The sequence below is a fragment of the Anomaloglossus baeobatrachus genome, chromosome 8 (assembly GCF_048569485.1).
Source record: "Anomaloglossus baeobatrachus isolate aAnoBae1 chromosome 8, aAnoBae1.hap1, whole genome shotgun sequence".
NCBI classification, from domain to species: Eukaryota; Metazoa; Chordata; class Amphibia; order Anura; family Aromobatidae; genus Anomaloglossus; species Anomaloglossus baeobatrachus.
Genome location: NC_134360.1, coordinates 90,795,756 through 90,822,740, shown reverse-complemented (window position 1 = coordinate 90,822,740; position 26,985 = coordinate 90,795,756). Strand labels below are relative to the sequence as shown.

The window sequence follows — 26,985 nt, the reverse complement described above, 5'->3', positions numbered from 1 at the left end:
CAGTCTCTCGATGTGCAAAACTGATAGAGACATACCCCAAGTGACTTGCACCTGTAATTGCAGCAACAGGTCGCGCTACAAAGAATTAACTTAAAGGACTAATAACATTGCACGCCCCAATTTTCAGTTATTTTTTTTTTTTTTTTTTAAGTTTAAAATAAGCAATACATTTCGTTCAAATTCACAATTGTGTCCCACTTGTTGTTGATTCTTCACCATAACATTAACATTTTTTTATCTTTATGTTTGAAGCCTGAAATGTGGGAAAAGGTTGAAAAATTCAAGGGGGCCGGATACTTTCGCAAGGCATTGTATCTGCTAGAGTGATGGTTAATGTGGCAGACATGGGTGCTATACTTTACACCAGTATTTGGCACCCAACAACTGGTCCACACCATAAATAAACCTGGTGCATTTTATGGCTAGACTAAATTGAGCCCCTTTAGGGTTTAATAAGGTGCAAAAATCTGTTCTTTTAGTCCAAATCATCATTAATAATTGTGTGTTAATTGATTTGTGCCAAAATCGTGGCACATCTAAATGACAAAATATTTGATGCAACAATAGTAAATCTGCAAGTCTTTGTTTACAGTAGTGAACCCATCAAACATCGGGGTGGTGTGCGATTTCACATTTGTACAGCATGAAATCTATCATATGTATATATACACACACCCTAGGGAACATTATGGGTGTAAACCTTTATTCCTGTACCCTTATGACCAATATATATATAATTATTAAAATTGAGAAAAAGTTTTGCAGGACTACCGTGTCCAGCAGCCACTTTGGAAATCAAATCCTGCTTATCGGCAAATCCGGCATCTCCTTTGCTTAGTAGGCTTGGCACCAAGCCATTCCAGTTTTCCGCCAAAAGGATGGGCCAGAATCTAGGAGGATGTTCAAAGGGCTCCAGCTTTGCAGCCGGTGGCTCCTGCTTAACTCTTTCCCCAATTCTGAAATACATATACTGTATATTACACACATTTATGTTGAATCAATATGTTCAACAGAGCTTTACAATTAGCCTCATCAAAAACACTAATAAAAAAATTGATACAACTAGATTAATAGAAGACTCATCTGCTTTCCTATCTGTTTTAGTAAGAACTTCTCGCACATTAACAATACTGGAGCATCCACTGGCCATTTTTTATTGAAATAATTATGTAAAAGCATTCTCTGAGAATAGCAATAAAGTAAAATTAATGCCCTTTTAAATATAACAGTAGTAACTGTAATTGTAGTACATCAAAATGGATGTTGTGTTGTCCTGTTGTACTGACAAATCCCGGTCCTAGAATATTAATGCGACAGGAGCCTGTGAAGTAGGTAGATCCAATGCTGTGAAATGCAAATAGTTTGACAGTACAAGGTATATGTTATCTACAGGTAACTGTCAGCTAGACACTGCACAGCAGTGTGAGGAGCCTCTTGTTACCTCATCACCCTTGGTATCTCCAGTGGTAGATCAGACAGACATGGTGGGCAGCAGCATGAGCAGTTTGTTCTTACTTCAGCCCTACTGTTATCTCCGGTATTAGATCAGATAGAGTGGAAAGCAGTGTGAGCAGCCTCTTGCTACCACAGCACCCCTTGTGTCTCCACTATTAAATCAGATACACAGAGTGGACACTGCTCGTATCTCCAATATTAGATAAGATAGACATGGTGGACAGCAGTGTGAGCAGCATCTTCTTACGTCAGCATCTCTGGAATCTCCAGTATTAGATCAAACCGACAAGGTGGACAACAGTGTGAGCAGCCTCTTCTTACTTCATCACCCTTGGTATTTCCAGTGGCAGATCAAACAGACATGGTGGACAGCAGTGTGAGGTTTGTTCTTACCTCAGCCCCACTGTTTTCTCCATTATTAGATCAGATAGAGTGGCGAGCAGTGTGAGCAGCCTCTTCTAACCTCAGCACCTTGGTGTCACTCATATAAGATCAGATTATCCACTGGAAGTACACCTACCTACACATGATGGGATGGGGGAGGCTTCTTACTGCAAATGCTCACAGGCATCTGGCCTGTTACTATTCTAGGAGAGGTTTTTGTGAGTGTAACAAGATGGTGGCCATTTTGATGTAGTAATTACCTCCCTAGAAAAAAAACAAAGTGTGAAATGTAAGAATTTTTTTATAATGACTTTCCTGTCTCTATTTTTCTAGTCCTTGAGAACCCCTCCAGTAACATACATCAGTTCTCTGCCGACACTTCATCCAGCACTGTAATAATAGAAGCCCCCCATTCTCCATAGAGAACAATAACAGAAATCCCAGATCCTTCAGCCTCTGGGCTTACGACAATGAATGGTAATGAAGCTTTTCTCATGCTTATGTGAACTTTCAGATCTGTTAGAATGAGAAGTAAATAAAATATTCAGCTATAAAACCAGTCTCTTATTGTAGCTCTCCTAGGTTGCGTATTTTATGGTTCTTTGGAGGTATTAGTTTTTCCTTGTAATACACAGCAGTGTAGTAGAGATATCCATTTCCAGCAAACAGGATATAATACATGTTCTTAGGCTGCATTGAAATGCGTGGATCCAGAGCCTTGCATAGTCCCTCAGAGCTATATAATAAAATCCTCGGAAATAACAGTAGTGTATACCTGGCTATGTTGTGTGAAGGACATGGTAGAACGGAAACATTACAACACACTACACATCTATGGATAAGCAGGAATACATATTCTCATCACTCCCCATCTTGAGGGCCTTATTGTAAGTTGTGCTTCTATGATTCTAGACAGTACACAATAAGGGGGAGGAAGGTAGAGAAATAATTTGCTTGGCCGTCTGGAGGAGTTTGGGCCTTTCACTTTTTCGATACCTAGAAAAGAGCAGTAGACAATCATGTTAAGACCTAAGCAAGGGTGACCCAGTATATTTTTGTAACCACAGATAAAAAATGCAGAAAAAAAGAGTTAGTGCTTCCATTGCCACAATAAACCCAATGAACAGCATATTGCCTACCAATTAATAAAACCTTCAATATCAATCCATAAAAAAATGGCCAGAATGCCCCCATGAGTAGCATGTCGGAATGCTAAGGGGAACAAACAGCACTCATAGGGTAATAAGGTCTTGGTATGGCACGCTCATCTTCTTGTGTTGTGTGGAGCCATACCAACTATCAAAGTTTAAGAGGTCATCGGTTTCGGCCAATTCCGCAGAGGGAAGCAGCTAGTCTGCTTAACTTAACAATGGCATGGAGTAGTTGGTTGCTGGATGTTACTGCTGCGCCACTGGCCTATGGGAATCTCACAGTTTTGGGAGTAGTGATGAGTTTTTATTGCAATGTAAAAATATGTGTTTCTGGGTAGGACTGACTCCTTCTTCGGATCAAATATATACAGTATATGAGTGGTCAGTCCAACCCAGAATCGACTCATTACTACTCCCATACATGCAATCAAATAGACATTAAGAAGTTGTGTGCCCCTTACTTGCTGCCACAGGAACCACGTTCTGTGGTGGCCATGGGCATACAGAAGCACCTGCTGCTCCTTCAAAACCACTAACAGCACAGTCAGCGTTGACCAAAGCATTAAAGAAAAAAAAATCAGGATCAGCCTTAACCTCGATCTTGGCCATTTCAACGAGATCTTGCAGCTGACGTCTGCAGGAAATGGCACAGACACAGCTTCTAAGCCCAAGACACAGGACAGTAAGTGAGGTGTAAGAAAAAGGAAAAAAAGGATATTGCTGAAAACTTACCCGCTGAGGGAGTGAACTGAATTTTAATCTTGTAAGAATTTTTTTGATGTCTTCTACTTTAGGCCTTATGTTTGCACCTCTCAGAGGCACGGCACGACTGCTGGACAGGGCCCACCTCATGCCCACTTTGGTCACAGTCAGGTTTCGGGAAATAATGCCTGATGGGCTCTGCTCCTGTTCTGCCGTCAGGATAGCAAGGAGGGCATCCTTCTCCATCTCTCTGATCCCCACTGACAACACAGAAACAAAGTTGTCACCACATTGTAAATGCCAGACAATCACACAAAAGATCTCTCGCTTTGGTCACAAATGAGCCACAATTCTGATATTTCATTTATGAACCAAACTTACCAGCAGAAGCAACAATACTAGAGGAGACGTTGAAGAGATCCAGAACAACTCCAGGATAGGTAGGGCAGAGCAGATAAAGATGTCGCATCCATGGGACATCGGGTTTTTTATTTGGCATCTGCTGAGCATAAAAGAAGAAAACAGTAAAGTTCACGGCACTTATAGGAGCAGTCACTACTAAATACTCCATTACATAGTGACACCAGAACTTACCGAGCCGTTACCCGAAACCACTCCTTCACCCCAGAAAAGGAACACTGATTTCCCATCAGCAGTTAGCAGTGACATAGCCTCGGTCTCTTTTTCATGTTCATGCCACGGGAATGCCCACTCCCAAAGTGATCCACTAGTGACTCCGTCAATAACAATTACCTAAAATAATAAGTCGCAGAGAAAACAAAACTGCACGAGCCGGTTATATTCTTATAAAGAGGATGTTTTTTTATAATACGGTTTATCAAATGTAGAGCTGGGCAAGTAATAGGTGTCCAGTGGAGATAACAGCAACGTGTAGAGGAGGTCAGGGAGTGGGACACAGCACTGATGATGGACAGTGAGGGGGGGACTTGTACAAGACGTCATGTAGCCAGGTTTTCACTTCGTAACGGGGCTGGGGAGGATAGAATGAGGAGGTGAGTGACAGGAAGGCGGTCATCCCTGAGTCTATCCAGAGCTGGATTCTATATTGTATTGGCGGTCACTCTGCTGAAGATCACTGTGAGATACTGCAGCAAGTTAATTGTTCACGCAGATCGGGGAGCACTGCGAGTGCAAGTTCATCAGCGTCAGCATGAACTACCTGGAAGAAAAATCAAGCTGCTGCATGAACTCACAATGAAACTAAATGGGCGAGTGAAACCGGACAATACAGAATCCTGAACCGGAGTAATCCCGCACCTGGCTATAGGATACTATGTGACTGGTATAATATCTGCTATTCTGTAGTCATAGTATAATATATACCATCATATACCTTTTATATGACATCTGATAATATAGACCATTATTATATCCTGTATATGACATCTGATGTATGTAGATACAGTATAATATATACTATAATATATCCTGTATCTGACTGACGATTGAAGTCAGAGTATTTATATATATCATATACTGGAAAAAAATAGCAAGGCCCAGTCAGTGCTTGGAAGAAAAATTAAAAAGTGAAATACAATGTGGCTGAAGTGACCTTCAGTCGTTGTGATGGAAAATGTAGGGCATGAGAGTTTGTACAGGTGTTCTCACCCCCATATTCTACATCACAATCACGGAAGATCATTTCTTTGTATTTCCCCATGATCTGTGATATTTCACAATGCTATATGAAACCATGCTAATGTATGTTCACGTGTAATAGTTATGTAGTGTTTTACATACACATGCCTACCTGCTGAAAACTTTTATATCTTGATTAAGATATACATATTTACATTATTTCACTGCATGACTTGATTTAACATATATGTTGTTCAGTGTTATTCTCTGTATTTAGCCTATGGGTCCTTTTGATCCATCTGTCATTCTCTGTTCATATTTTATGTGAACGTTCTATAATAATGCTGTATAATAAACATTCACATTTTATACCTCATGGTTCTCCCTCTTTTTCACAATAATTTGTGTAATTTTATGCATATGGCGTATATACTTGTATACACAGCTTCCTGCTAATCACTTTCCAAACAGAAGGAGGAAGCAGGAGGGCCGTCTGCCCATGAATACACCGGACTATTGAACTATGTACGCCTAGCAGCTGTAGAGCACATTTTTGTGTTTTATGATAGAGACGTGTAGCTGTAATATGCTGCCTTTATATAGGGTGGTTGTCATGTATGTTTCCTTCTCTGGGAAGATCTCTGGTGAGTCTGGGACCAGAAGGTCACAACACCTTATTATGCGCAGGTCTACCACTTGTATTTGAGGGAATCTACTTTCATTTAGTGCTGTAGGGGTTAAGGTCGCTTTCCTATCTGGCTGTCCTTTGTAGCCTTAGGGGTGCTTCACACACAGCGAGCTCGCTGCCGAGATCGCTGCTGAGTCACGCTTTTTGTGACGCAGCAGTGACCTCATTAGCAATCTCGCGGTGTGTGACACTGAGCAGCGATCTGGCCTCTGCTGCGAGATCGCTGCTCGTTACACACAGCCCTGGTTCGTTTTCTTCAAAGGCGCTCTCCCACTGTGACACACAGATCGCTGTGTGTGACAGCGAGAGAGCGACAAATGAAGCGAGCAGGGAGCAGGAGCCGGCATCTGGCAGCTGCGGTAAGCTGTAACCAAGATAAACATCGGGTAACCAAGGTGGTTACCCGATATTTACCTTAGTTACCAGCCTCCGCAGCTCTCACGCTGCCTGTGCTGCCGGCTCCGGCTCTCTGCACATGTAGCTGCTGTACACATCGGGTTAATTAACCCGATGTGTACTGTAGCTAGGAGAGCAAGGAGCCAGCGCTAAGCAGTGTGCGCGGCTCCCTGCTCTCTGCACATGTAGCTGCATTACACATCGGGTTAATTAACCCGATGTGTACTGTAGCTAGGAGAGCAAAGCTAAGCGGTGTGCGCTGGTAACTAATGTAAACATCGGGTAACCATACCCGATGTTTACCTTAGTTACCAGTGTCCGCAGCTTCCAGACGCCGGCTCCGTGCAAGCGCAGCGTCGCTTGCACGTCGCTGCTGGCTGGGGGCCGGTCACTGGTCGCTGGTGAGATCTGCCTGTTTGACAGCTCACCAGCGACCATGTAGCGATGCAGCAGCGATCTTGACCAGGTCAGATCGCTGCTGCATCGCTAAAGTGTGAAGGTACCCTTAATCTCAGGCGCAGCTCTTTTGTGACCACTCCCCTTCCCCATAAGAGTCAGTTGTCTTACTTTCTGATGCCGGTTGTAGATTGGATTCTCATTCTATGTGGACCAGTTTGGATGGAGCCTGTTTATGGAAGAAGCTGAGGAGTCGTGACTATTGCAACTGTGGTGTTTAACTGCATTCGAGGAGCTTGGAGTGGGTTGTTTTTTTGTGTCTATTTTCCCCTTTGTCTGTCTCCCTTACCTTATGTTCTTATAATGGTGAGAGTAGTGTTCTCGCGGCGATTGGGGGGAAGGAACCGTATGAGGACATTAGAGAGCATAGGGTACAGACTCAGGTGAGTTGCAGAAGGTGTCCCCTCATCCATCACCCGATCGTCAGGGCCTTCCATTCCTATTGTTACTCTTGTGTTGCGCTGTGCTCAGCGTGACAGTGGTATATTAAGCTGACAGACAGATCTGCTTTATTGAATGAGAGGGCAGACAATGGTTTCCTTTCACGTCCTCCTCCAGAACAATGATAAAACCGGCCATTATGCAGTAAGGTCTGTAGACACTTCTAGGGGTCTCACACTTACCTTTTTCTCAGTGGCATTGCTCTGAATTTGTATGAAGAAATCCAAGCTTCCATCACTGTTAAAGTACCCCGGCTTTGGATGGCTGATGGAAGATATAAGAATTTAGTTTACACTGTGCCATACCATTTAATGATATATTACACTAGTCAACAGATTCTGATCCCACTAACATCACTCAGCTGACAGCGGATGAGCTACGTCATTTTTGTAACTTGCAGAAAAATGAATGGGAGATGGGGTTCACCCAACGCATTCATGGTCAGTGTGCTGCCCGTGTGGAGCACCAATGTTAGCCCTGTCCTAGTGCTCCGATTTACCGACTAGGCTACTCTAGACTAGTGAATGCCAGTAGCTCCAGCACCAGTCCACTAGCCAGACAAGTACACAGAGCTGTCCATGGGGCCACATCTACAATTTGGGGATATGACTGATCCAATATATATTTAATCTAGCAAAAAATAACCAGCTCAGCCGCTGGCCCATTTCCTTAGCTCCACTGTCAAGGATTGGAGCCTAGACAGAGTTATTACTATCTCAGTCACGTAAGGCTTAAATGAAAAGAAAAAACAAAAAAAAACCTTTAATGGACTTTTTTTATCGAATTTATTTTTGGTTTCAAAAGTTTCAATAACATTCCTCATTCATGATAGTAATTGGGGCTAATGGAAGACACCTCAACAGAAGACAAAACCAACCCCCATCAGTAGTGTCTGGCAGTGACTTCCTCCGCTCTGTTAACCCCTTTCTGACATATGATGTACTAGTATGTCATGTCTGGTCCCTGTCTTAGAAGCAGGCTCACTGCCAGCAGATGATGGCTGTCTTAGGTGGGTGGAATCCGCCTGAAAAAATGCCCTATAAAATGAACATAATGCACAACAACATAAAAACGACATTTCTGTGCACAGGTTCAGCCTTTGTTACTGGTTTTAACCACTTCTGGGGTCAGAAACCATGGAGTGTCATGCTCATTATGATGGGAATCCACCCACTCTCTACACTTGAACGTATAAAGTGAAAGACGTGGGCAGCTGAACCGCATTCAGAACGTCAAGAAGACTGCTGGCAAAGCCGCTTCAGGAGAACAACCGCCTATTTGTATCAACCTATTCATTCTTGTATCTTTGTATCCAAGTTAGACCCAGTAACCAAACAAAAATAGTATAAATAAGTCAAAAGATCATAAAGTGTAAAATCTAAACTTGGAGAGATTTGCAAATTTTCTACCACAGACCTGTAAATATTGTTCAGGTTGATGCTCCATCTCTGCTCCAGATCTTGTCCACTCAGCAGAGCTACGGAGTCTTTCGTGGTCACCAGTAGATCACTGAAGTTACTGAGATAGACGGGAACAGTCTGAAGAAACTCCACTCCAGCACTGTGAAAAACAAGGAAATCTTACCCAAGGGACGACACCATGTTGGGCCTGATATTGTCAGCAATGACGTACTTACAAGACAATTCAGGCTTAATGCAAGATCCTAAATAAGCTAGAACTAACCAATAACTCTCAAATACAAAACCAAATGGACGGGCTGAAATGGGTGGAAGCTTGCTCCATCAGGAACATTCATAGTTATCACATATCTCATATACGTTTCCAGAATGTTATTTGACAGATGCCTACTGATCACTGAATCTACATCGATTTGGTAACATTAAGCTATTCGTAAAATCAGTGGGAAGCTTAAAGGGTTCATCCAATAAAAACTAGAACTCAAGAAAGTTAACACCTTAGGTGCCAAATACTTTGACTGCTCATATCTTTGCAATGGAGAAGCAAAATAAACGCCAATCTTCCATCACGTCTCCAGTTCGACATGGAAAATATTGTGAAAGGTCCTCTTTCATTTTTCACTTTCAGTTTTCACATATGACTTGTGAAAGGGAAAATTGGTAATTTACTTATGTGATGGAATAGAGAAAATGTGACTAATAAATGATGTAAGTAGATACCTGAACACATTAATGAGTTTAGAATGATTGACGGATCTTTTCTTTTCCCAGTCGGGGTCAATCCGTTGAAGGGCACTTGGGAAATTACCTCCAATTTTAGTCTGTGCATATATATCTCGTAATGCAAATGCCTGGATGTTCCCTAAGAGGAATATCAAATGATATTAATGACAGCTGAATATAGTTATGTCCGTCAGTATGTCTCCAGCTCACACAAATAATAACGGGTGTGGAAACCCTAATAAATAAGTAAAAGTGATCCAAAAAAGCTAATAGGAACAGTCTCTGGAATTTACAGATATATGATCATTTACAATATAGGCTTTAACCCCTTCAGGCAGTGGCCATTTTCCGTTTTTGGTTTTTTCCTCCCTTTCATCCTAGAGCCATAACTTTTTTGTTTTTCCGTCAATATAGCCATATGAGGCTGTGTTTTTTTATGGAATGAGTTGTACTTTTGAATGACCCCATTCATTCTACTCCATATTGTTCTGGAAACTGGTTAAAAATTTCAAGTGTGGTAAAATTGCAAAAAAAAGTTCAATTCCATGATTTATTTTTGTTTGGGTGAGGGGGGTTATTTACCATGTTCACTATATGGAACAACCTACCTGGCACTATGATTCCCCAGGTCAGTACGACTTCATAGATACCAAACAGTATTTTTTAATTGAGTAGTGAAAAAAAAAATCATAAATCTGTCAAAAAAAAAAAAAAAAAGCGCTTTTGGTGCTATTTTCAAAGACCCGTAACGTTCTTTTTTTTTCGGGATCTGGGGCTCAGTAGTTGCTTATTATTTGTGTCCTGAGCTGACATTTTTAATTATACCATTTTAATGTAGATGCTGTGTTTTGATCGCCTGTTATTGCAATGTTTTGGTAAGCAAAAAAAAGAGAATTTTGTTTACTTACCGTAAATTCTTTTTCTTGTAGTTCCGACATGGGAGACCCAAACCATGGGGTGTATAGCTAGCGCCTCCGGAGGACACACAAAGTACTACACTCAAACGTGTAGCTCCTCCCTCCGGGCTATATACACTCCCTGGATGACAATCTATCCAGTTCAGTACAAAAGCTGAAGGAGGACATCCACCCATAAGTAGAGATAGAGTAAAACTCGGCAAAACCAGAACTCTGTCTACTAACAACAGCCGGTGAAACACACGGAACAAAAAACTGCCAACAGGCAACAGGGAGGGTGCTGGGTCTCCCATGTCGGAACTACAAGAAAAAGAATTTACGGTAAGTAAACAAAATTCTCTTTTTCTTTATCGTTCCTTCCATGGGAGACCCAAACCATGGGACGTTCCAAAGCAGTCCATGGGTGGGAAATAAACCAAACTGAGAAGTAGGCAAAACCTAACTTCACAAATGGGCGACAGCCGCCTGAAGGATGCGTCTGCCCAAGCTCGCATCTGCCGAAGCATGAGCATGCACCTGGTAGTGCTTCGAAAAAGTGTGCAGACTGGACCAAGTGGCAGCCTGACACACCTGCTGAGCCGTAGCCTGGTGCCTGAAAGCCCAGGAGGCACCGACAGCTCTGGTCGAATGCGCCTTAATCCCCGGCGGGGGAGGCACCTGAGAACACTGGTAGGCATCGGCGATAGCCGACCTAATCCATCGAGCTAGGGTCGGCTTAGAAGCAGCGAGACCCTTGCGCTGACCCGTGGTTAGCACAAAAAGTGAGGTGCACCGGTGCGTGACACATAGATTCGGAGCGCCCGCACCAAATCCAAGGTGTGCAACGCCTTCTCAAAGCGATGCACAGGGGCCGGACAAAGAGAGGGCAATGAAATGTCCTGGTTAAGGTGGAAGGAAGACACCACCTTAGGGAGAAAGTCCGGAGTCGGACGAAGGACCACCTTGTCTTGGTGAAACACCAAAAAGGGGGATTCCGAAGAAAGCGCAGCCAAATCAGAAACTCTCCTGAGAGAAGTTATGGCTACTAGAAAGACAACTTTCTGTGAAAGTCTAGACAAGGGAACCTCCCTGAGAGGCTCAAAGGGGGGTTTCTGTAAGGCCGTGAGGACCAGATTAAGGTCCCAGGGATCCAAGGGCCGCCGGTAAGGGTACTTTCACACCTCCGGTTTTTCTTCTGCGGCACAATCCGGCACTTTGCAGGAAAATCGCAACCGTTTTTTTTTGCTGCCGGTTGCGATTTTCCTGCATAGACTTTAATTAGTGCTGCATTGTGCCGCATGGCCTTGCGTTCCATCCGGTTTTTGCCGCATGCGGCAGATTTAGCCGATGCGGCGGCCGGATGGAACGTTGCCTGGCACGTTTTTTCGTGCGGCAAAAAAAACCGCATCGCGCCGCATTCGGCCGATGCGGCGCATCTCTCAATGCATGCCTATGGTGGCCGGATGCGGCGCGATGCGGCAAATACCGCATCCGGCCGCCGCATGCGGTTTTTGCCACTGCGCATGCTCAGTAGCATGCCGCAAGCGGCAAAAACCGGGCGGGCCGCATGGGAAAAACTTATGCAAAGGATGCGGTGTTTTCACCGCATCCGTTGCATAGCTTGCACAGCCGGATTGAGCCGCAGGGCTCAAGCCAGATGTGTGAAAGTAGCCTTAGGAGGGATGATGTGAGATGCGCCCTGCATGAAGGTGCGCACCTGAGCCAGTCGGGCGATACGCCGCTGGAACAATACCGACAAGGCCGACACCTGTCCCTTGAGGGAATTGAGGGACAGACCTAACTGTAGACCTGACTGTAGAAAAGACAGGATGGTCGGCAAGGAGAACGGCCAAGGGGCATGGCCGGAAGAGCGACACCAGGACAGGAAAATTCTCCAAGTCCTGTGGTAAATCTTGGCCGAGGAAGACTTCCGAGCCTGAGTCATGGTGGAGATGACCTCAGGGGGAATGCCTGAAGCCGTTAGGATCCAGGACTCAAGAGCCACGCCGTCAATCTGAGAGCCGCAGAATTCTGGCGGAAGAACGGACCTTGAGAGAGAAGGTCTGGGCGGTCCGGGAGATGCCACGGCACCTCTACGGACAGGCGGAGCAGGTCTGGGTACCAAGCTCGCCTGGGCCAATCCGGAGCAATGAGTATGACTCGACGGCCCTCCGTACTGATCTTGCGCAGAACCCTGGGCAAGAGCGCTAGAGGGGGAAACACATAGGCCAGACAGAACTGAGACCAATCTTGAACCAGTGCGTCTGCTGCGAAGGCCTGAGGATCGTGGGAGCGAGCCACGTAAACCGGAACCTTGTTGTTGTGCCGGGATGCCATCAGATCCACTTCCGGAGTGCCCCACTTGCGGCAGATCGATCTGAACACTGACGGATGCAGGGCCCACTCGCCGCCGTCCACGGTTTGACGGCTGAGATAATCGGCCTCCCAGTTTTCCACGCCTGGGATGTGGACTGCAGATATGGTGGACTTGAAGTCCTCCGTCCACTGAAGGATTCGTTGAACCTCCAACATCGCCAGACGGCTGTGAGTCCCGCCCTGGTGATTGATGTAGGCAACCGCTGTCGCGTTGTCCGACTGAACCCGAATGTGCTTGCCCGCCAACAGGTGGTGAAAGTCTAGGAGAGCTAGAAACACAGCTCTGATCTCCAGCACATTGATCGGGAGGGCTGATTCGGACGGAGTCCAAGTGCCCTGTGCTCGGTGATGAAGAAATACCGCTCCCCAACCGGAGAGGCTGGCATCCGTGGTGAGTATCACCCAGGACGGAGTCAGGAAGGAGCGTCCCTGTGACAGGGAGAGGGGCTGAAGCCACCACTGAAGGGAGTTCCTGGTCTGAGAAGACAGAGCCACCAGCCTGTCCAAGGAAGAGATCCGCTTGTCCCAACAGCGGAGAATGTCCAGCTGCAAGGGACGCAGATGGAACTGGGCAAAGGGAACCGCTTCCATTGACGCCACCATCTGACCCAGCACCCGCATGAGGTGTCTGATGGAATGACGGCGGTGCCTCAGCAGAGAGCGCACCGCCAGACGAAGGGACTGCTGTTTGACTAAGGGCAACTTGACAAGTGCCGGCAGAGTCTCGAACTGCATCCCTAGGTACAAAAGTACCTGGGTCGGGGTCAGAGTGGACTTGGGCAGGTTGACAAGCCACCCGAACTGAACTAGCGTGGCGACAGTGAGAGAGACACTCCGCTGGCAGTCTACACTGGATGAGGCCTTGACTAGAAGGTCGTCCAGGTAAGGAATCACTGCCAATCCCTGGAGGTGCAGGACTGCAACCACTGCTGCCATGACCTTGGTGAACACCCGAGGGGCCGTGGCTAAGCCAAAGGGAAGAGCCACGAACTGGAAATGTTCCTCTCCGATTGCAAAGCGTAGCCAACGCTGGTGTGAGACCGCAATGGGCACATGCAGATAGGCATCTCTGATGTCGATGGATGCCAGAAAATCTCCTTGGGTCATTGAGGCAATGACCGATCTCAGAGATTCCATGCGAAAGTGCCGCACCTGAATATGCTTGTTGAGAAGCTTGAGGTCCAGGATGGGCCGGAAGGAACCGTCCTTCTTGGGGACTAGAAAGAGGTTTGAGTAGAAACCGCTGAACCGTTCCCGGGCGGGAACCGGAACAGTTACCCCGTTGGCCTGCAGGGAGGCCACGGCCTGAGAGAAGGCGGCGGCCTTGGAGCAAGGGGGTGTGGACAGAAAAAATCTGTTTGGCGGGCTGGAAGAAAATTCTATCCTGTAGCCGTGGGAGATGATATCCCGCACCCACTGATCGGTGACGTGTTGGAACCACACGTCTCCAAAGTGGGAGAGCCTGCCACCGACCAAGGACGTTGCTGGCGCAGCCAGGTAGTCAAGAGGAGGCCGCCTTAGTGGCAGCGGCTCCTCCGGTCTTTTGAGGACGCGGCTTAGCGCGCCAGTTTGGTTTACGATCCTTGGCTGCGGTAGTGGACGCGGCCGAGGGTTTCGAGGATGACCAGTTAGAGGAACGAAAGGAACGAAACCTCGATTGGATCCTGCCATGGACAGGTTTCCTGGCCTTAGTTTGAGGCAAGGAAGTACTCTTCCCGCCAGTAGCCTCCTTGATTATGTCATCCAGCTGTTCCCCAAACAGCCTGGACCCAGCAAAAGGGAGACTCGCAAGGTACTTTTTTGAGGAAGCGTCTGCTTTCCACTCTCGAAGCCACAAGATCCTGCGGATCGCGAGGGAGTTAGCGGAGGCCACCGCAGTGCGGTGAGAAGCCTCCAGGATGGCAGACATGGCGTAGGATGCAAAAGCCGAAGCTCGAGAAGTTAAGGTCTCCAGCTCAGGCATAGAGTCCCTGCTGAGGGAATGCATCTCCTCCAGAGAGGCAGAGACTGCCTTGAGAGCCCACACTACCGCAAAAGACGGGGAGAACGAGGCTCCAGCCGCCTCATATACAGACTTGGCCAAAAGGTCAACCTGGCGGTCAGTGGGATCCTTAAGAGAAGTGCCATCAGCCACAGCCACGACTGTGCGGGCTGAGATTCTGGACACCGGAGGGTCCACCTTTGGGGACTGAGCCCATTCTTTAACCACCTCTGGTGGAAAAGGAAAACGGTCATCTGAACTACGCTTCGGAAAACGTTTGTCAGGACAGGCCCTGGGTTTGGTAACAGTGGCCTGAAAGCTGGAGTGGTTAAAAAACGTACTCCTAGCTTTCTTAGGTGAGGTAAACTGGTGTATCTCTACCAGAGAGGCTTGTTCCTCAGACTCTAGTGGGTTGAGATTCAGTACGGAGTTAATGGACGCAATTAAGTCACTAACATCCGCATCTCCCTCAGACAAGTCAATGGGGTACATAGAGGTAGCGTCTGAGCCCACAGTAAACGAGTCCTCCTCGCCCTGCACCTCGGCACGTGAATCAGAGCCGTGGGAAGAGGAGGGAGAAGGGTCCCTGCGTCTCCGTTTAGGGGGACGGGGTCCTGGGACATGCTCTGAGAGCTCTGCAGAGCTAGGAGCAGCCGAACCACCCTGTGAAGGGGGCTGATGCATGGACAGCAGTGTCTGGGACAGCTGCCCCATGGAGTCGGCAAAAGACCTGGAAAGAGCTTTTGAAAAAGATGCTACCCAAGCCGGGGGTTCAGCCACCGGGGCCAAAGCAGCCGGAGGGACCCCTGCGGAGGCTCCAGGCTGAGACACAACCATATTAGCACAGGCATCACAATGTGGGTATGTGCTTGGCTCTGGCAGAATGAGCTTACAAGCAGTGCATATAGCATACATGTTTGCAGCCTTGCTCCTAGTGACAGACATGCTGCTGATGGTGGAGGCTCTGCAGCCAGAATACACTCCTGTAGAATGCCTGAGAGTGTAATAAAAGTCCACAACCAGAGGTTGTGGCTTACCAGCCCGTGCTCTCTGTGTGCCCTCCGGATTCCACCGCTCCCCTGTGAAGCGTTAGCCTTCCTGATAGAATGCAGCTGCAGCATCCAGCTCCCTCTAGCGCAAGAACGCTGAGAAAATGGAGCTGGGAGAAGGAGGGGGGGCGTGTATAAGCCCAAGAGCGGGAAAAACGGAGGGCAGAGAGATACAGGACGACATACAGGGGAGGGGACATCTCCCCAAGGAGGAGTGCCCTCCCCTCTGCTGGCCGGGCGGTGGGCGGCGCTGTATGCAAAACATGCATAGAAGCCGAAACCGAAACTAGGCCCAAACAGAAGCCGGGGCCTAGATTTAATAATGCGGCCGACGAGCAGGCACCTTCGGCGCGGTTCTTAGGGGAAATCCCCAGAATCGGCCGGAAAGTACAGTACCGTTAAAAACACATACTGTCCCCCTAATAAAAGTACCCGGGACCCCTGAAAAAACGTCTCTATACTTAGCTTTGAGACGCAGGGCCATGTCCCTGGAGAGGGGGGTAAATGCTCCTTCCAGCAGGGACCAGACAGGGCTGCGGATGGAGACCGGTCGTCTGCAAGCATAGAGGACCGTGGAGGCTCCCACTTCAACCCAGAGCCTCTTAGAGGATGTGAAGGAGCGCGGCATGTGAAGGCTCCAGCCTTATAAAGTCAACCTTAACAGCACCGCCGACAGAGTGGGGTGTGAAGGGACATGCCGGGAGTCCAGACTGGACCCGCTTTTCCTCCAAATCTTTAAAAAAAATAAAAATGAGAAAAAAATATCAGAGAATGCAAGTGTGTGTTCCTCCTGAAACACAAAGTATTGAACTGGATAGATTGTCATCCAGGGAGTGTATATAGCCCGGAGGGAGGAGCTACACGTTTGAGTGTAGTACTTTGTGTGTCCTCCGGAGGCGCTAGCTATACACCCCATGGTTTGGGTCTCCCATGGAAGGAACGATAAAGAAAAAATAATTTTTGTAGTTTTGATTTTTTTTTACTCATTAAGCCCTTTACTGATCAGATTTATTTATTAATTATTATTATTATTAACATTATATTTTGATAGATCAGGCATTTCTTCAGGTGGCGATAACAAATAAGTATCTTTTTAAATTTATTTATTTATTTTCAATGGGGCAAAAAGGAGGGAGACTTGACGTTTTATTTTGTTCAGAATTTTTCTAAAATTTTCTTTTCCACTTTTTATTGTTTTTACTAGTCCCCCTATGAGGACTTTAAGATGTAATTGTCTGATCACTTGTGTTGTACAGAGCAGGGCATCTTCTGTACAGCAGAAATCACAATCTCCTGTGAACGCTGGCTCACAGCTGGCATTAACAGGAAGTTCATCATATCAGACACAAGGGTCACCAGCTAACCCCCGGCTCTCATAACAACCCATTGGCGCCCCACAATCATGTCACAGGAGCACCAATGGGAGTGGGGAATGATAAGACACGCCAGCAGGGAGCCTAAATCTCACTATCAGGGATTGACAGATCCATCCGCTGTTGTTAGAGGCACATGTCAGCTGATCAGATCAGCCAACGACATGTACAGGGAAAGATGCGGGCTCTGCGTGTGAGCTCGGGAGCCAACATAGTACATACCAGTATGTCCTATGTTGGTAAGGGGTTAAAGGGAATCTGTCACCAGATTTTTGTTGCTCCATCTGAGAGCAGCATAATGTAGATACAGAGACCCTGATTGCAGCAATGTGTCACTTACTGAGCTGCTTGCTGTCATTTTGATAAAATACTGACCTGTTTTCTCCACTACAAATCTAGCAGTTGTTTGGATGTGGAGCTCCATAACCCTGTCCACATCACTGATTGGTAGTTTTCTACCCATATAAAGTGTACACAGAGCTGACAATCAGTGGTGGGGACCGGGTTATACAGAGCTCATGAATATGGAGGAGTATCTGGCAGCATGCCAAATAGTCTAATTAATCTCCTGCTGATTAAACAGATATTATGAAAACTACATTAAGCAATATTGATCTACTGACACCAACAATTGTGTTCACACAACAATTGTACAAATTCACAGATTGTTCAGCATTCCAAATAATAATAAGAATGATATGTAACATGAATATACGTCACTCTGTGTAAGATATATGGTGCCAGCATAGGATACCACCCCGTGTCCAATGCTATTTGTACGCTTTTACAGGTCTTTTAGTCAATCGCTTGTTTATAAAAAGGAACCATTATGTATACTCATTGAATTTTTATGTGTTTTCTGATTTTTCTTCTCCTTATACAATTTGACCTCCATCATGTATAATATGGTTTGACCAATATATATATATATATATATATATATATATATATATATATATATATATATATATATATATTTTCTTATACATTGTATCACACACTCAGATTTGTAATTTTGTCTTTCTTCTGTTTTTTTCCCCTTTATGTAACACAATATCTACTCTGAGGAAAGTCTTGTTGATCGAAATGTCACTAATTTTGTTTCTGGATTACAATTTTAATTACAATAGCAATGACGCGTCTTAGGGTTCAGGAGTGTTGGATAGAGCGGTGGCATGATGAAGATTTACTCTGCAAAGAAACTCAAAGTCATGCCTCCCATCACATATTATGACATTAACTATTTTGGGATTTCCTTTTGAACCATTCTTGATTGGAAGGTGAAACGCGTTGGTATCACTTATTGTCTATTGGTTTTTGTCTGACACCTGTGTTTAATTCTTCCTTATTATGTGGAATTGAAACTATAAGTTACCAATGTGAGAGTCTGTAGGTAATAGGTACGTGAAAGTTTAATGTAGATGAGGTTTGCTGACTATACCAAAGTCCATTATCCCTTGTATGCCCAAATAAACAATTTGTGCCTGGGGTGGCATGTGGCTTCCCAGTAGGAATTTGTCTGAAGGTTTGATAAAGGTGGGCAAAGGCATCAGACAGCCTTTGGCCAAAAGCTTTGTCCATTGACAACTATTTGGCCGGACTCTCCTATACCCACATGTCATGGCTTGTGTATGGTCCACTCCTGCCAGACCCCTTTTTAGCAAATTATCTTCAAGGAGATCTAAAGGATTAGACATAGTGCCAAACTCATAGTGCCCAGTCCTTCTCTCCCTGGCATCATCATCATCTGAAAATGATGTTTTTGGCTGAGTAATATATATAAGGAGGTGGGTGACTTAAGTTATTAGTAGTCATTTTGCTGAATTTTAGTATAATTCTTTTTAGTAATCTGACAATCCAGTTTTAGATAATACAAAGCTTAAACATACAGATTCATTACGGGTCAGGTTTAATCTGTACTAAACTAACATTCAATGCGTCTTCAGATCCACATATATATGATACCATTCACATAACATAATGAAGACCCTTACCAAAGCCAAAAAGAATATAAATAGCCCCCTGGCTTGTGTAGTACGCCTGAGGTCCCAAAAGTTTTCCTTCTCCCATGATGCTATATTTCACAATAGCACCCAATGGATTGCCAGTACGACCCGAGACCAAGAGAAATCCGAGATCTGGCTGCAGAGGAAATGTGATCACGTTAGACACGGTCTTAGTTATAGCATAGCCTTCAGTCAATGTACTGTAGTTCTGCACTTGTCTAATGAGAACATCTACAGTAAAGACAGAAATGTAGGCTATTTTCACATGTTGCAGTGGCGTAGAGCTTTTGCTGTGCACTTTTTACAAACCTGTAGTGAAGCACTGACATGTGAATAGATCCTAAATGTGCCCATACACCTTAGGTAACTGTAGGGTTAACACTTTTCAGCCAACAAAGGTCTCTCCTAACTCCACCATACACATGAACGTCCAGCTCAGCTGAGCCCTCATGCATTTTCTATGGGGGAGTGGAGTAAGGTGCTTCTGGACTCCTCCAGAAAATCAAAAGGATGGATTCTTTGCCCCTCTGGCTTCATCTATAAAGGGAGAGTTGGGATCCCCCATACACATTAGATTGTCAGCCAATTCTACAGAAATCAGCTGGCTGCCTAACTTTTGTCTAATGTATATGAAAGCCTTAACAGTGAATCTGCCATTAGGATAACCTCAAGGTGGTCAGTCCAAGGTGTGCATCTTTGGAGCTACAGGTCCCAGCACATCACATCTACCCAACCTCTTTCCCAGGTATTTGCCGTTATCAGTTTGGTTGGCCAAAGTGGATAATCAGGACAGAAAAAAAAACAATGACTATGTTACAAATTACTGAGATTTCCACCACACTTTAAGAAAACGTTAAACAAAATGTAAACAATCCCTTGAGAATTTTGGAAATGATGTAGCTCCAAATACCCTAGTAGTTTATGCACTTACTTGACTTTCTCCAATGGTAAGAACAAGCAAGTCATTTGTAAAGTCATCGTCTAGATCTGGCAGAATTACAGCCGGGGCGGCTACTGTTCCACTTGACACATGATTGAGACTCATGGTCCATAAAGATTCCCCTTGAGAAAAAACACAAACAGAAAGCATTATTTATGGGCACAAATCTCATTCACTAGATAGGGTTGCTGTGTTCATTATTCTATCATACTAGTACAAATTCCCATTGTATGAACAGAATATCCGAGAGAGATATATTACGGTGTTCATCATGCAAGCAGTAGAAAGCAACAAAACTGAGGAAAAGGTGCGACACACCTGTTGGTATAAGTGCAATGTATGGGTACACCTTCACATTGTGGCCATTAACAGACAAAGCCCATGACATAAACAATGAGAAAATACCCTGCAGTAAGTAAATAGTACATGTCAATAATAGAGTATTTAGTTGATCAAAAAAGCATAAAAGCCATCTCACCACAACTAGTTGTACCCAACCATGATGGTCCCTATCTTGTCACCTCTCCATGTGTCAGCAGATAATCTATGTTATTTATATGTAATACTGTCAGCAGATTTTTGCTACCTCATCTGAGAGCAGCGAGATGTAGGCAAGGAGATTCTGAATCCAACAATGCATCACCTAGATTACTGGATGCAGCATTTCTGACACAATGCTGAGGTTTTTGCGTTTCTCTTCCTTTTGTTTGCGGTTATCAGAGATTTCTCACTTGCTTATAGTCTCTGTCCTATCACAGCTCAGGTGGGGCTACTTCTACTCTAATGATACTAGCCTACTCTGCTGGCTATATTCCTATGTGAACTCTGCTAAGGCGTTCCAGCCCCGCTGTTAGGGATTTGTCTGTTAGACAGAGACCAGTTTGGTATTGATCTATACTTTCTCATTTATCTTAGCTACAGCTTTTTCTTGTTTACTGTTGGGTTTGCAGGAGGCTTCCCTAGCTCGCCTTTGCTAATTCACCTCTTCCACTTGTATACTTGTTTTAGGTTTCCTCATCTTGGGTTCCTGCCTATCTCTGAATGCTTTTCCTACCTTGATTTATAGTGCATAGCAACTGCCCCTCTGGTTCCTCAAGAGGTATGAGGAGCAACTCAACAGCCTTTTAGGCAGACATTCCAGATATTCCAGCCTGTGCAGGTGCCACTAGGAGCTGTGCAGCTAGGGATATTAGTCTGAACAGGAACCAGTAGGGTGCAGGTGTCGCTCCATTGAGATTGGCTTTATTTCCCCTTTTACCTGTGTTGGAATACTTATGCACATAAGAATTGCACTTATACCAACATGTGTGCCACCCTATTTCTTCGGTTTGCCTTAGACCCTTGTACTTTGCACGTATAGGGGTGTGAGTCCCCCTTTTTGGCTATAAATCTTGTCTATATAGCTTTCCACATGCAGATCTGAAATAGTCAGGTCTAGCTTATGCTCTCTCTGCCCCCATCTAGTTTGAGTGACTACAAGAGTTAGGGACCTTCCCGATTTGGTACACCTTGTTGCGTTGGGATGGCTTTTGCGCTTTTGTAAATCTAAATAGTTTCAAGTGCTCTATGTTATTTACATGTACTATTTCTATTTATTTATTCATTCAATTACAGCAGTATATTTGCTCATTGTTCTTATCCTAGGTATTAGAAAACAATGCAAAGCACTAATACTCAACAGTGTGCATTACTATGAACAACCGGACTTCAAGACCAACAACTGTTCATTTTCTTATGCAGCTTGCCCTTCTATTGGATACTTACGATCATTAGAAGCAGAGATTTCTAGTGTTAATCTTTCCTAACACCAGTACAACAATGGGGGGGGATAGCTCTGCCCCTCCAAACTAACAGGACAGTTGGAATTTTTAATTAAACAAATTACACACTAATTAACTAGAGCTCCCTGACACTATAAAACAGGGGTGGGGGAGCTCTGGCCACAGGCTATAAATGGCGCGCAATGTCATTTCTTCTGGTCCCTTGGATTAACTGAGCGATGCTGTGTTCTTTATGAGAGAAGTACTGCCAGACATTTCTAATGGCGGTTTATCTCTTAGGCACTCTTCACACATCTGTGAAACATACATATGTTTTGCATGGACCGTGTTGAAGGTGCGTATGGCCATCCGTTTGCCGTGATTTTGGCATATGTGTGTTCGCTGTGTGCTATCTGTGATGGCACACGGAGAGCAGAAACTTCTTTCTCACCTGTGCCCGGTGCTGTAGTCCCTGGTGTTGCAGTCTCCCACGCTGCTGCTTCCGGGTCCGCAGTGCAGTGAATATTCATAAGCATAATGAGCGGGACTGGAAGCAAGTGACAGCAGCGTCGAAAACGGCAGCGCTGGAGACTGGTGAGTGTAGAAAATCATTTTATTTAAAAGACACGTGTTTTCTCTGGTACATGTCACACTGATGTCACAGGAATCACATCAGTGTGTTGTTCGTGTGATATCAGTGCTGCCAAAGAAAAACGGACTTGTCTTCGGAACACATGGACACGCAAGTGCGCCACACGGACACACGTCCATGAATAAACACAGATGTGTGTGCAGACCTATTGATTTTAATGGGTCAGCATATGTCCGAGTCTCCGACACGTGTGAAAACGGACATCATAGGTACCGGAATCACGGACATGTGAAGGGGCCTTAGAGAACAAAATCAGACATGCCGCATCCTTACCACTATATTGGTGGGTTCGTCCGACACTAGTGTAAATAGTATGGGCAGCTTTATGCTGTTCACATCTATTTATCTTTTCCGTTTGTCTGTTCTCTTTAGAACACAAAACGTGACCGGATAAAAGCAATTAAAGTCATGTACAGTTCTGTCTCAAATGGATACCCAGGGGCTTCATTAATTTATATGGGATCTGGTTTACATTTGCTGTTTATTGCCAGAATGGAAGGAAAAGTCCTGCATGTCATAATTTTTACCACTTCTTTTGAAGGAATTCAGGAGAAATTCGGTAACAAATGGTTGGGCCCATTTTCTCCTATTACCTCTTGTAGAAATCAGAACATGTTATTTGTTAAAACGTAATTCAAAGTATTGATATAGCGCTCTTTCCAAGCAATGCCATATTAGTGATTTTGTGCTGATATTAAGAATTAGGTCGAATTATGATGTCCACCCAAATTAGTGTAAGCACGGAAAGTGCACAGACTGACCCCAGGTCCGCAGGCCGCAGGTCTCCTAACCAAAGTGTCTCAGTCTCATATATCTGTATGCGGGTGCTGAGGATGTGACGTCAGTAGACCCAGAATCAGTTCATAAATTTTGGTCCAAGGTTATACTGATTTGTACACCACGAACTTAGGGAGGAAAACCAGAAAACAAACAGGGGTTTTACCAAGACAAACAAGGGGTACACCATGGACACTATCACAACAGTGGGCCCTAATGCTAGTAAGAGGGCAGATGGACACCTCCTCCACTTACCTACAACTTTACCCTGCACTCCTAGCCAGTCACTATACAGGTTCCTCACCTGTCACCGAGCGAGAACTTGAAGCTCTAAGGGACCCTGCAGTAAGCCCTGGCTAGTGAGTGGGAAAGTAAGGATCATTAGTCCCATCACTGAACTAAAACAAAACACCAAGGGAAGGTAAGACAAACAAGGGGGAACCAAGGGAAGGTAAGACAGACAAGGAGGAAACAACAACAAAGTAACCCCAACAACTAGGCTGCAGTCAGACACCAGTACTGCAGTCTACACCACAACCAACAGCAAGGACTCCAGCAGCTCAGCTCCTTCCACCTCCAGGCCCAGAATCAAAATGGCAAAGAGAATAATTGGCACTGTATAAAGGGACTGGGAGTGGTCCCACACCAGAAAAACCTGACCAGGAGTCAGAAGCTGCTGGTAAGGAAAACTGACATTAACCCTTGCCACACCCAAAGAAATAAAACACGTTTAATATGTAGAGTCTCAGATGACAATGAGAGACTCTAGTCCTGATCCTGTTACCAGTCTCAAAATACATAGAGATGGCCATGACTTACAGGCCATGTGAAGGTATTGCTGGACTTGTGTTTCAAAGTGATACAGTTGCATATAAATAATTTGAGTAGTAAAATCCTGCTAACAGATAATCATTATCCCCAGGTCATAGCAGCGGAACTTCTACACATGCCCACAGGCATCTGTCCCACCATCCTAGGACAGGTTTCTGTCAGTGTAACAAAGAAGCGGTCATTTTAATTCTATAGCGATTACCTCCTTAGACAAAAATAATTGCAATTTGCTAATTAAATGTATTTAGGAAACTATTTGCAATGACATTTCGTTAATTTTATTTTTTTCTATTCTCTATTTTAAGTTTCAGTAAGTGGATATAATTTAGGAGTCTTACAAGACTCAGTTCTGCTACCTAGATTGCAATCTTACAGCAACATTACCTGTGGATGCAGTGATCAAGCTTAGCAGTTTGTACGTTCCAGTAAGAAGACATGTGTCATTTTGTTTTATGACCAGTTGTCCACACTGAATACTGCGGAGATTCTCCTGAGTGTGTCTGCTCCACACGACACTCCCACTAGTACCAGAGAGGACAGAAAGGAAAGGGCGCTGCTTCACAACATCTGCAAAATAAATAAAAGAAAAAGGACTATATAAAGAAGTGTTTAAAGAAGCACTTCCATCAAAGTTTTTCTCCTCTTAATATATTGCAATCATCATATTATAAAGCATTGCATATGTATAATTGCTCATTTTGCCTTTCTACCCAGTTAATTCTTCTGTTTTCCCTTAGGTCTATGACATCATGTGATTAAAAACAGACTAGCCAAATCCTTCTAAGCTCAATGTAGAAACAGAAAGTATCTTTTCCCTGCAAGAGTCATCAATAGAAATACAAATCTAAGTCACTGAAAACACTTTGAAATTCTAATGCTGACTCACATAGGGAAAAATAGACTTCCTGTTTCTATACAGAGCTTAGAAGGATTCAGTGTCTCTTTTTAATCATGCCATGGATCTAATGGAAAAGAGAAGAATTACCTGGGTAGAAGTACAAATTGAGCAATTGTAAGTATACAGTGCTATATAATATGATGATTGCATTATTAAAATAATATTAAGAGGATAATGATTTTGAATGGAGTGCTTCTTTAAATACATTTACAGTGGTGGCTTCACCTAAAAAACATTGCCCATATGCCCATTTCGAAGTATATTTGTCGCAGGCGGAGGGGCGCGCTCACCACGCTCGGGTCCGGGGACTTCTGCTGCTGCTCGGTGGCTCGAGCGGTGGGCCGGACCCGGGGACTCGAGCAGCGCTCCTCGTCCACGAGTGAAAAGGGGGTGGTTTGTTTTGTGAGATAGTTCGTGACGCCACCCACGGGTTGTGGTGATAATGGGCCCCACCGCTGCTGATGACGGGAATCCCGGGAGCGATGGCAGGGAGCAGCTAGGATGTTGTCCCCTCCGTGGGTAGGGGTTGGTGATCCCGGGGCCCGGTTGTGGTACGGGGAGGCTGAATGGCTGGGCTGCAGAGTTGCAGGGGCAGCGCGGTGCCGGATGGCACTGTGGTACTCACTCAGGCACAAATTCACAGAGTCTCTGGTAAACCAAACGGCTGGATGGACGGGTCCCGCAGCCGGCTGCAGTGTCTTTGCTCTCCCCGGACAGGTTGATGGTGGCTGTTTTTCCCTGCACCTGTGTAGAGTGTGTTGACTCCGATGGTTTCCCAACGGTAGTCTGCTCCCCGGTGTATAGGTACCGAAGGAGCCCGTTTTGCCCGCAGGCGCTGGCCCTTGGATCTCTAGCCTGTGGCGGTGGCTGTGTATCCTCACGGTGTGGACTGTTGCCTTTTGTCGGGTCTTGGGTGTTAGGAAACCCCTGGGGTTCCGGTCACTCTCGGATTTGACCTTTGTCGGGGGCTCCAAGCCTAGTCGGGGTCCGATGACCCTGCCTTTGTGCTTAGCTTCACTCCGCTTCCCGGTTCGTGACCGGCGGGCCACCGCCCGACCCCGGTTCTACGGTTCCGCAGCGATCCGCTAACGCCTGCAGACGGCCACCACCATCTGCCAACCTTGCTGACTGTGCCTGGGCTCCGACCCAGACACACACAGTCTCCGACCTCACACTTTCGCCTCCAAAACTACAATCTCTCACTTTTCCCGCCTCCAGGCCTGTGAACTCCTCAGTGGGTGGGGCCAACCGCCTGGCTCCGCCCCACCTGGTGTGGACATCAGACCCTGGAGGGAGGCAACAAGGGTTTTGTTTGACTGGTATGGACTGTCCAGGGGAGGGGGTGTGTGTGATGTTATGTCTGTGACTACCTGGCTAGTCCAGGGCGTCACATATTCATGTCAGCCAGAGTCTCTCGTCTATCTGTCCCTTCAAATAGCTGCTCCCGCCCTAGAAAGCTTGAGTCAACCATGTCTTACACTAGTCAGCCATTTATTTTATTTAAAGGGGTTATCCATCAGACAGTATTTATCACTTCTCCACAAGGTAAGTGACAAATGTATGATAAACGAAGGGATAACAATATGGACCTAGTGTCACCTGTGTGAATGGAGTGGTACTGCACATGCTCTAATAATTTCTATAGTAGGAGTGTGCATGTGGAATCACCACTCTCGTAGACAGTGAATGGATTGTTGGTCACACACACACACACACACACACACACACACACACACACACACTACTGCTCCATTCACACACAGGATATGGGACTGTTGGGTTCCCAGTACTTGGAACCAGCAATTATGCATTTATAATATACTTTTTTGATAGGCGATAAATGATGGTAGGATAACCCCAATATGGCATTTTACCTTACAGCAGGGACTTCTTGTTGGAATAAACCCATTATTGAGACGGCCGATATCATCTTACCCTGTGACGCGTTTATCCTGGAAGACAAGAATGTCAGCAGTACGTCCGGTACACCATCCTGATTTACATCAAAGAGCTCCAGAGGTGAGGAAAATTCT

The 26,985-nt window shown here is 45.3% G+C and overlaps 1 protein-coding gene across 3 annotated transcripts in view; it reads right to left on the bottom strand.

Annotated features, from left to right (window-relative positions):
- Window positions 1-258: 258 nt before the first annotated feature.
- Window positions 259-26,985, bottom strand: part of FAM234B (family with sequence similarity 234 member B) — a 70,238-nt gene continuing 43,511 nt past the window's right edge. For 2 of the 3 annotated variants that reach the window (XM_075321896.1, XM_075321894.1), the window contains 11 exons: window positions 26,888-26,983; window positions 24,439-24,621; window positions 20,026-20,156; window positions 19,083-19,230; window positions 9,411-9,552; window positions 8,689-8,832; window positions 7,455-7,536; window positions 4,287-4,445; window positions 4,074-4,194; window positions 3,723-3,952; window positions 259-2,835 (listed from right to left, as the gene is read on the bottom strand). In XM_075321896.1, coding sequence (XP_075178011.1) covers window positions 2,821-2,835; window positions 3,723-3,952; window positions 4,074-4,194; window positions 4,287-4,445; window positions 7,455-7,536; window positions 8,689-8,832; window positions 9,411-9,552; window positions 19,083-19,230; window positions 20,026-20,156; window positions 24,439-24,621; window positions 26,888-26,983 — 1,451 coding nt within the window. In that variant the 3' untranslated portion in view covers window positions 259-2,820. The remainder of the gene's footprint in view (window positions 2,836-3,722; window positions 3,953-4,073; window positions 4,195-4,286; window positions 4,446-7,454; window positions 7,537-8,688; window positions 8,833-9,410; window positions 9,553-19,082; window positions 19,231-20,025; window positions 20,157-24,438; window positions 24,622-26,887; window positions 26,984-26,985) is intronic. The other variant, XM_075321895.1, reaches the window with a different exon arrangement.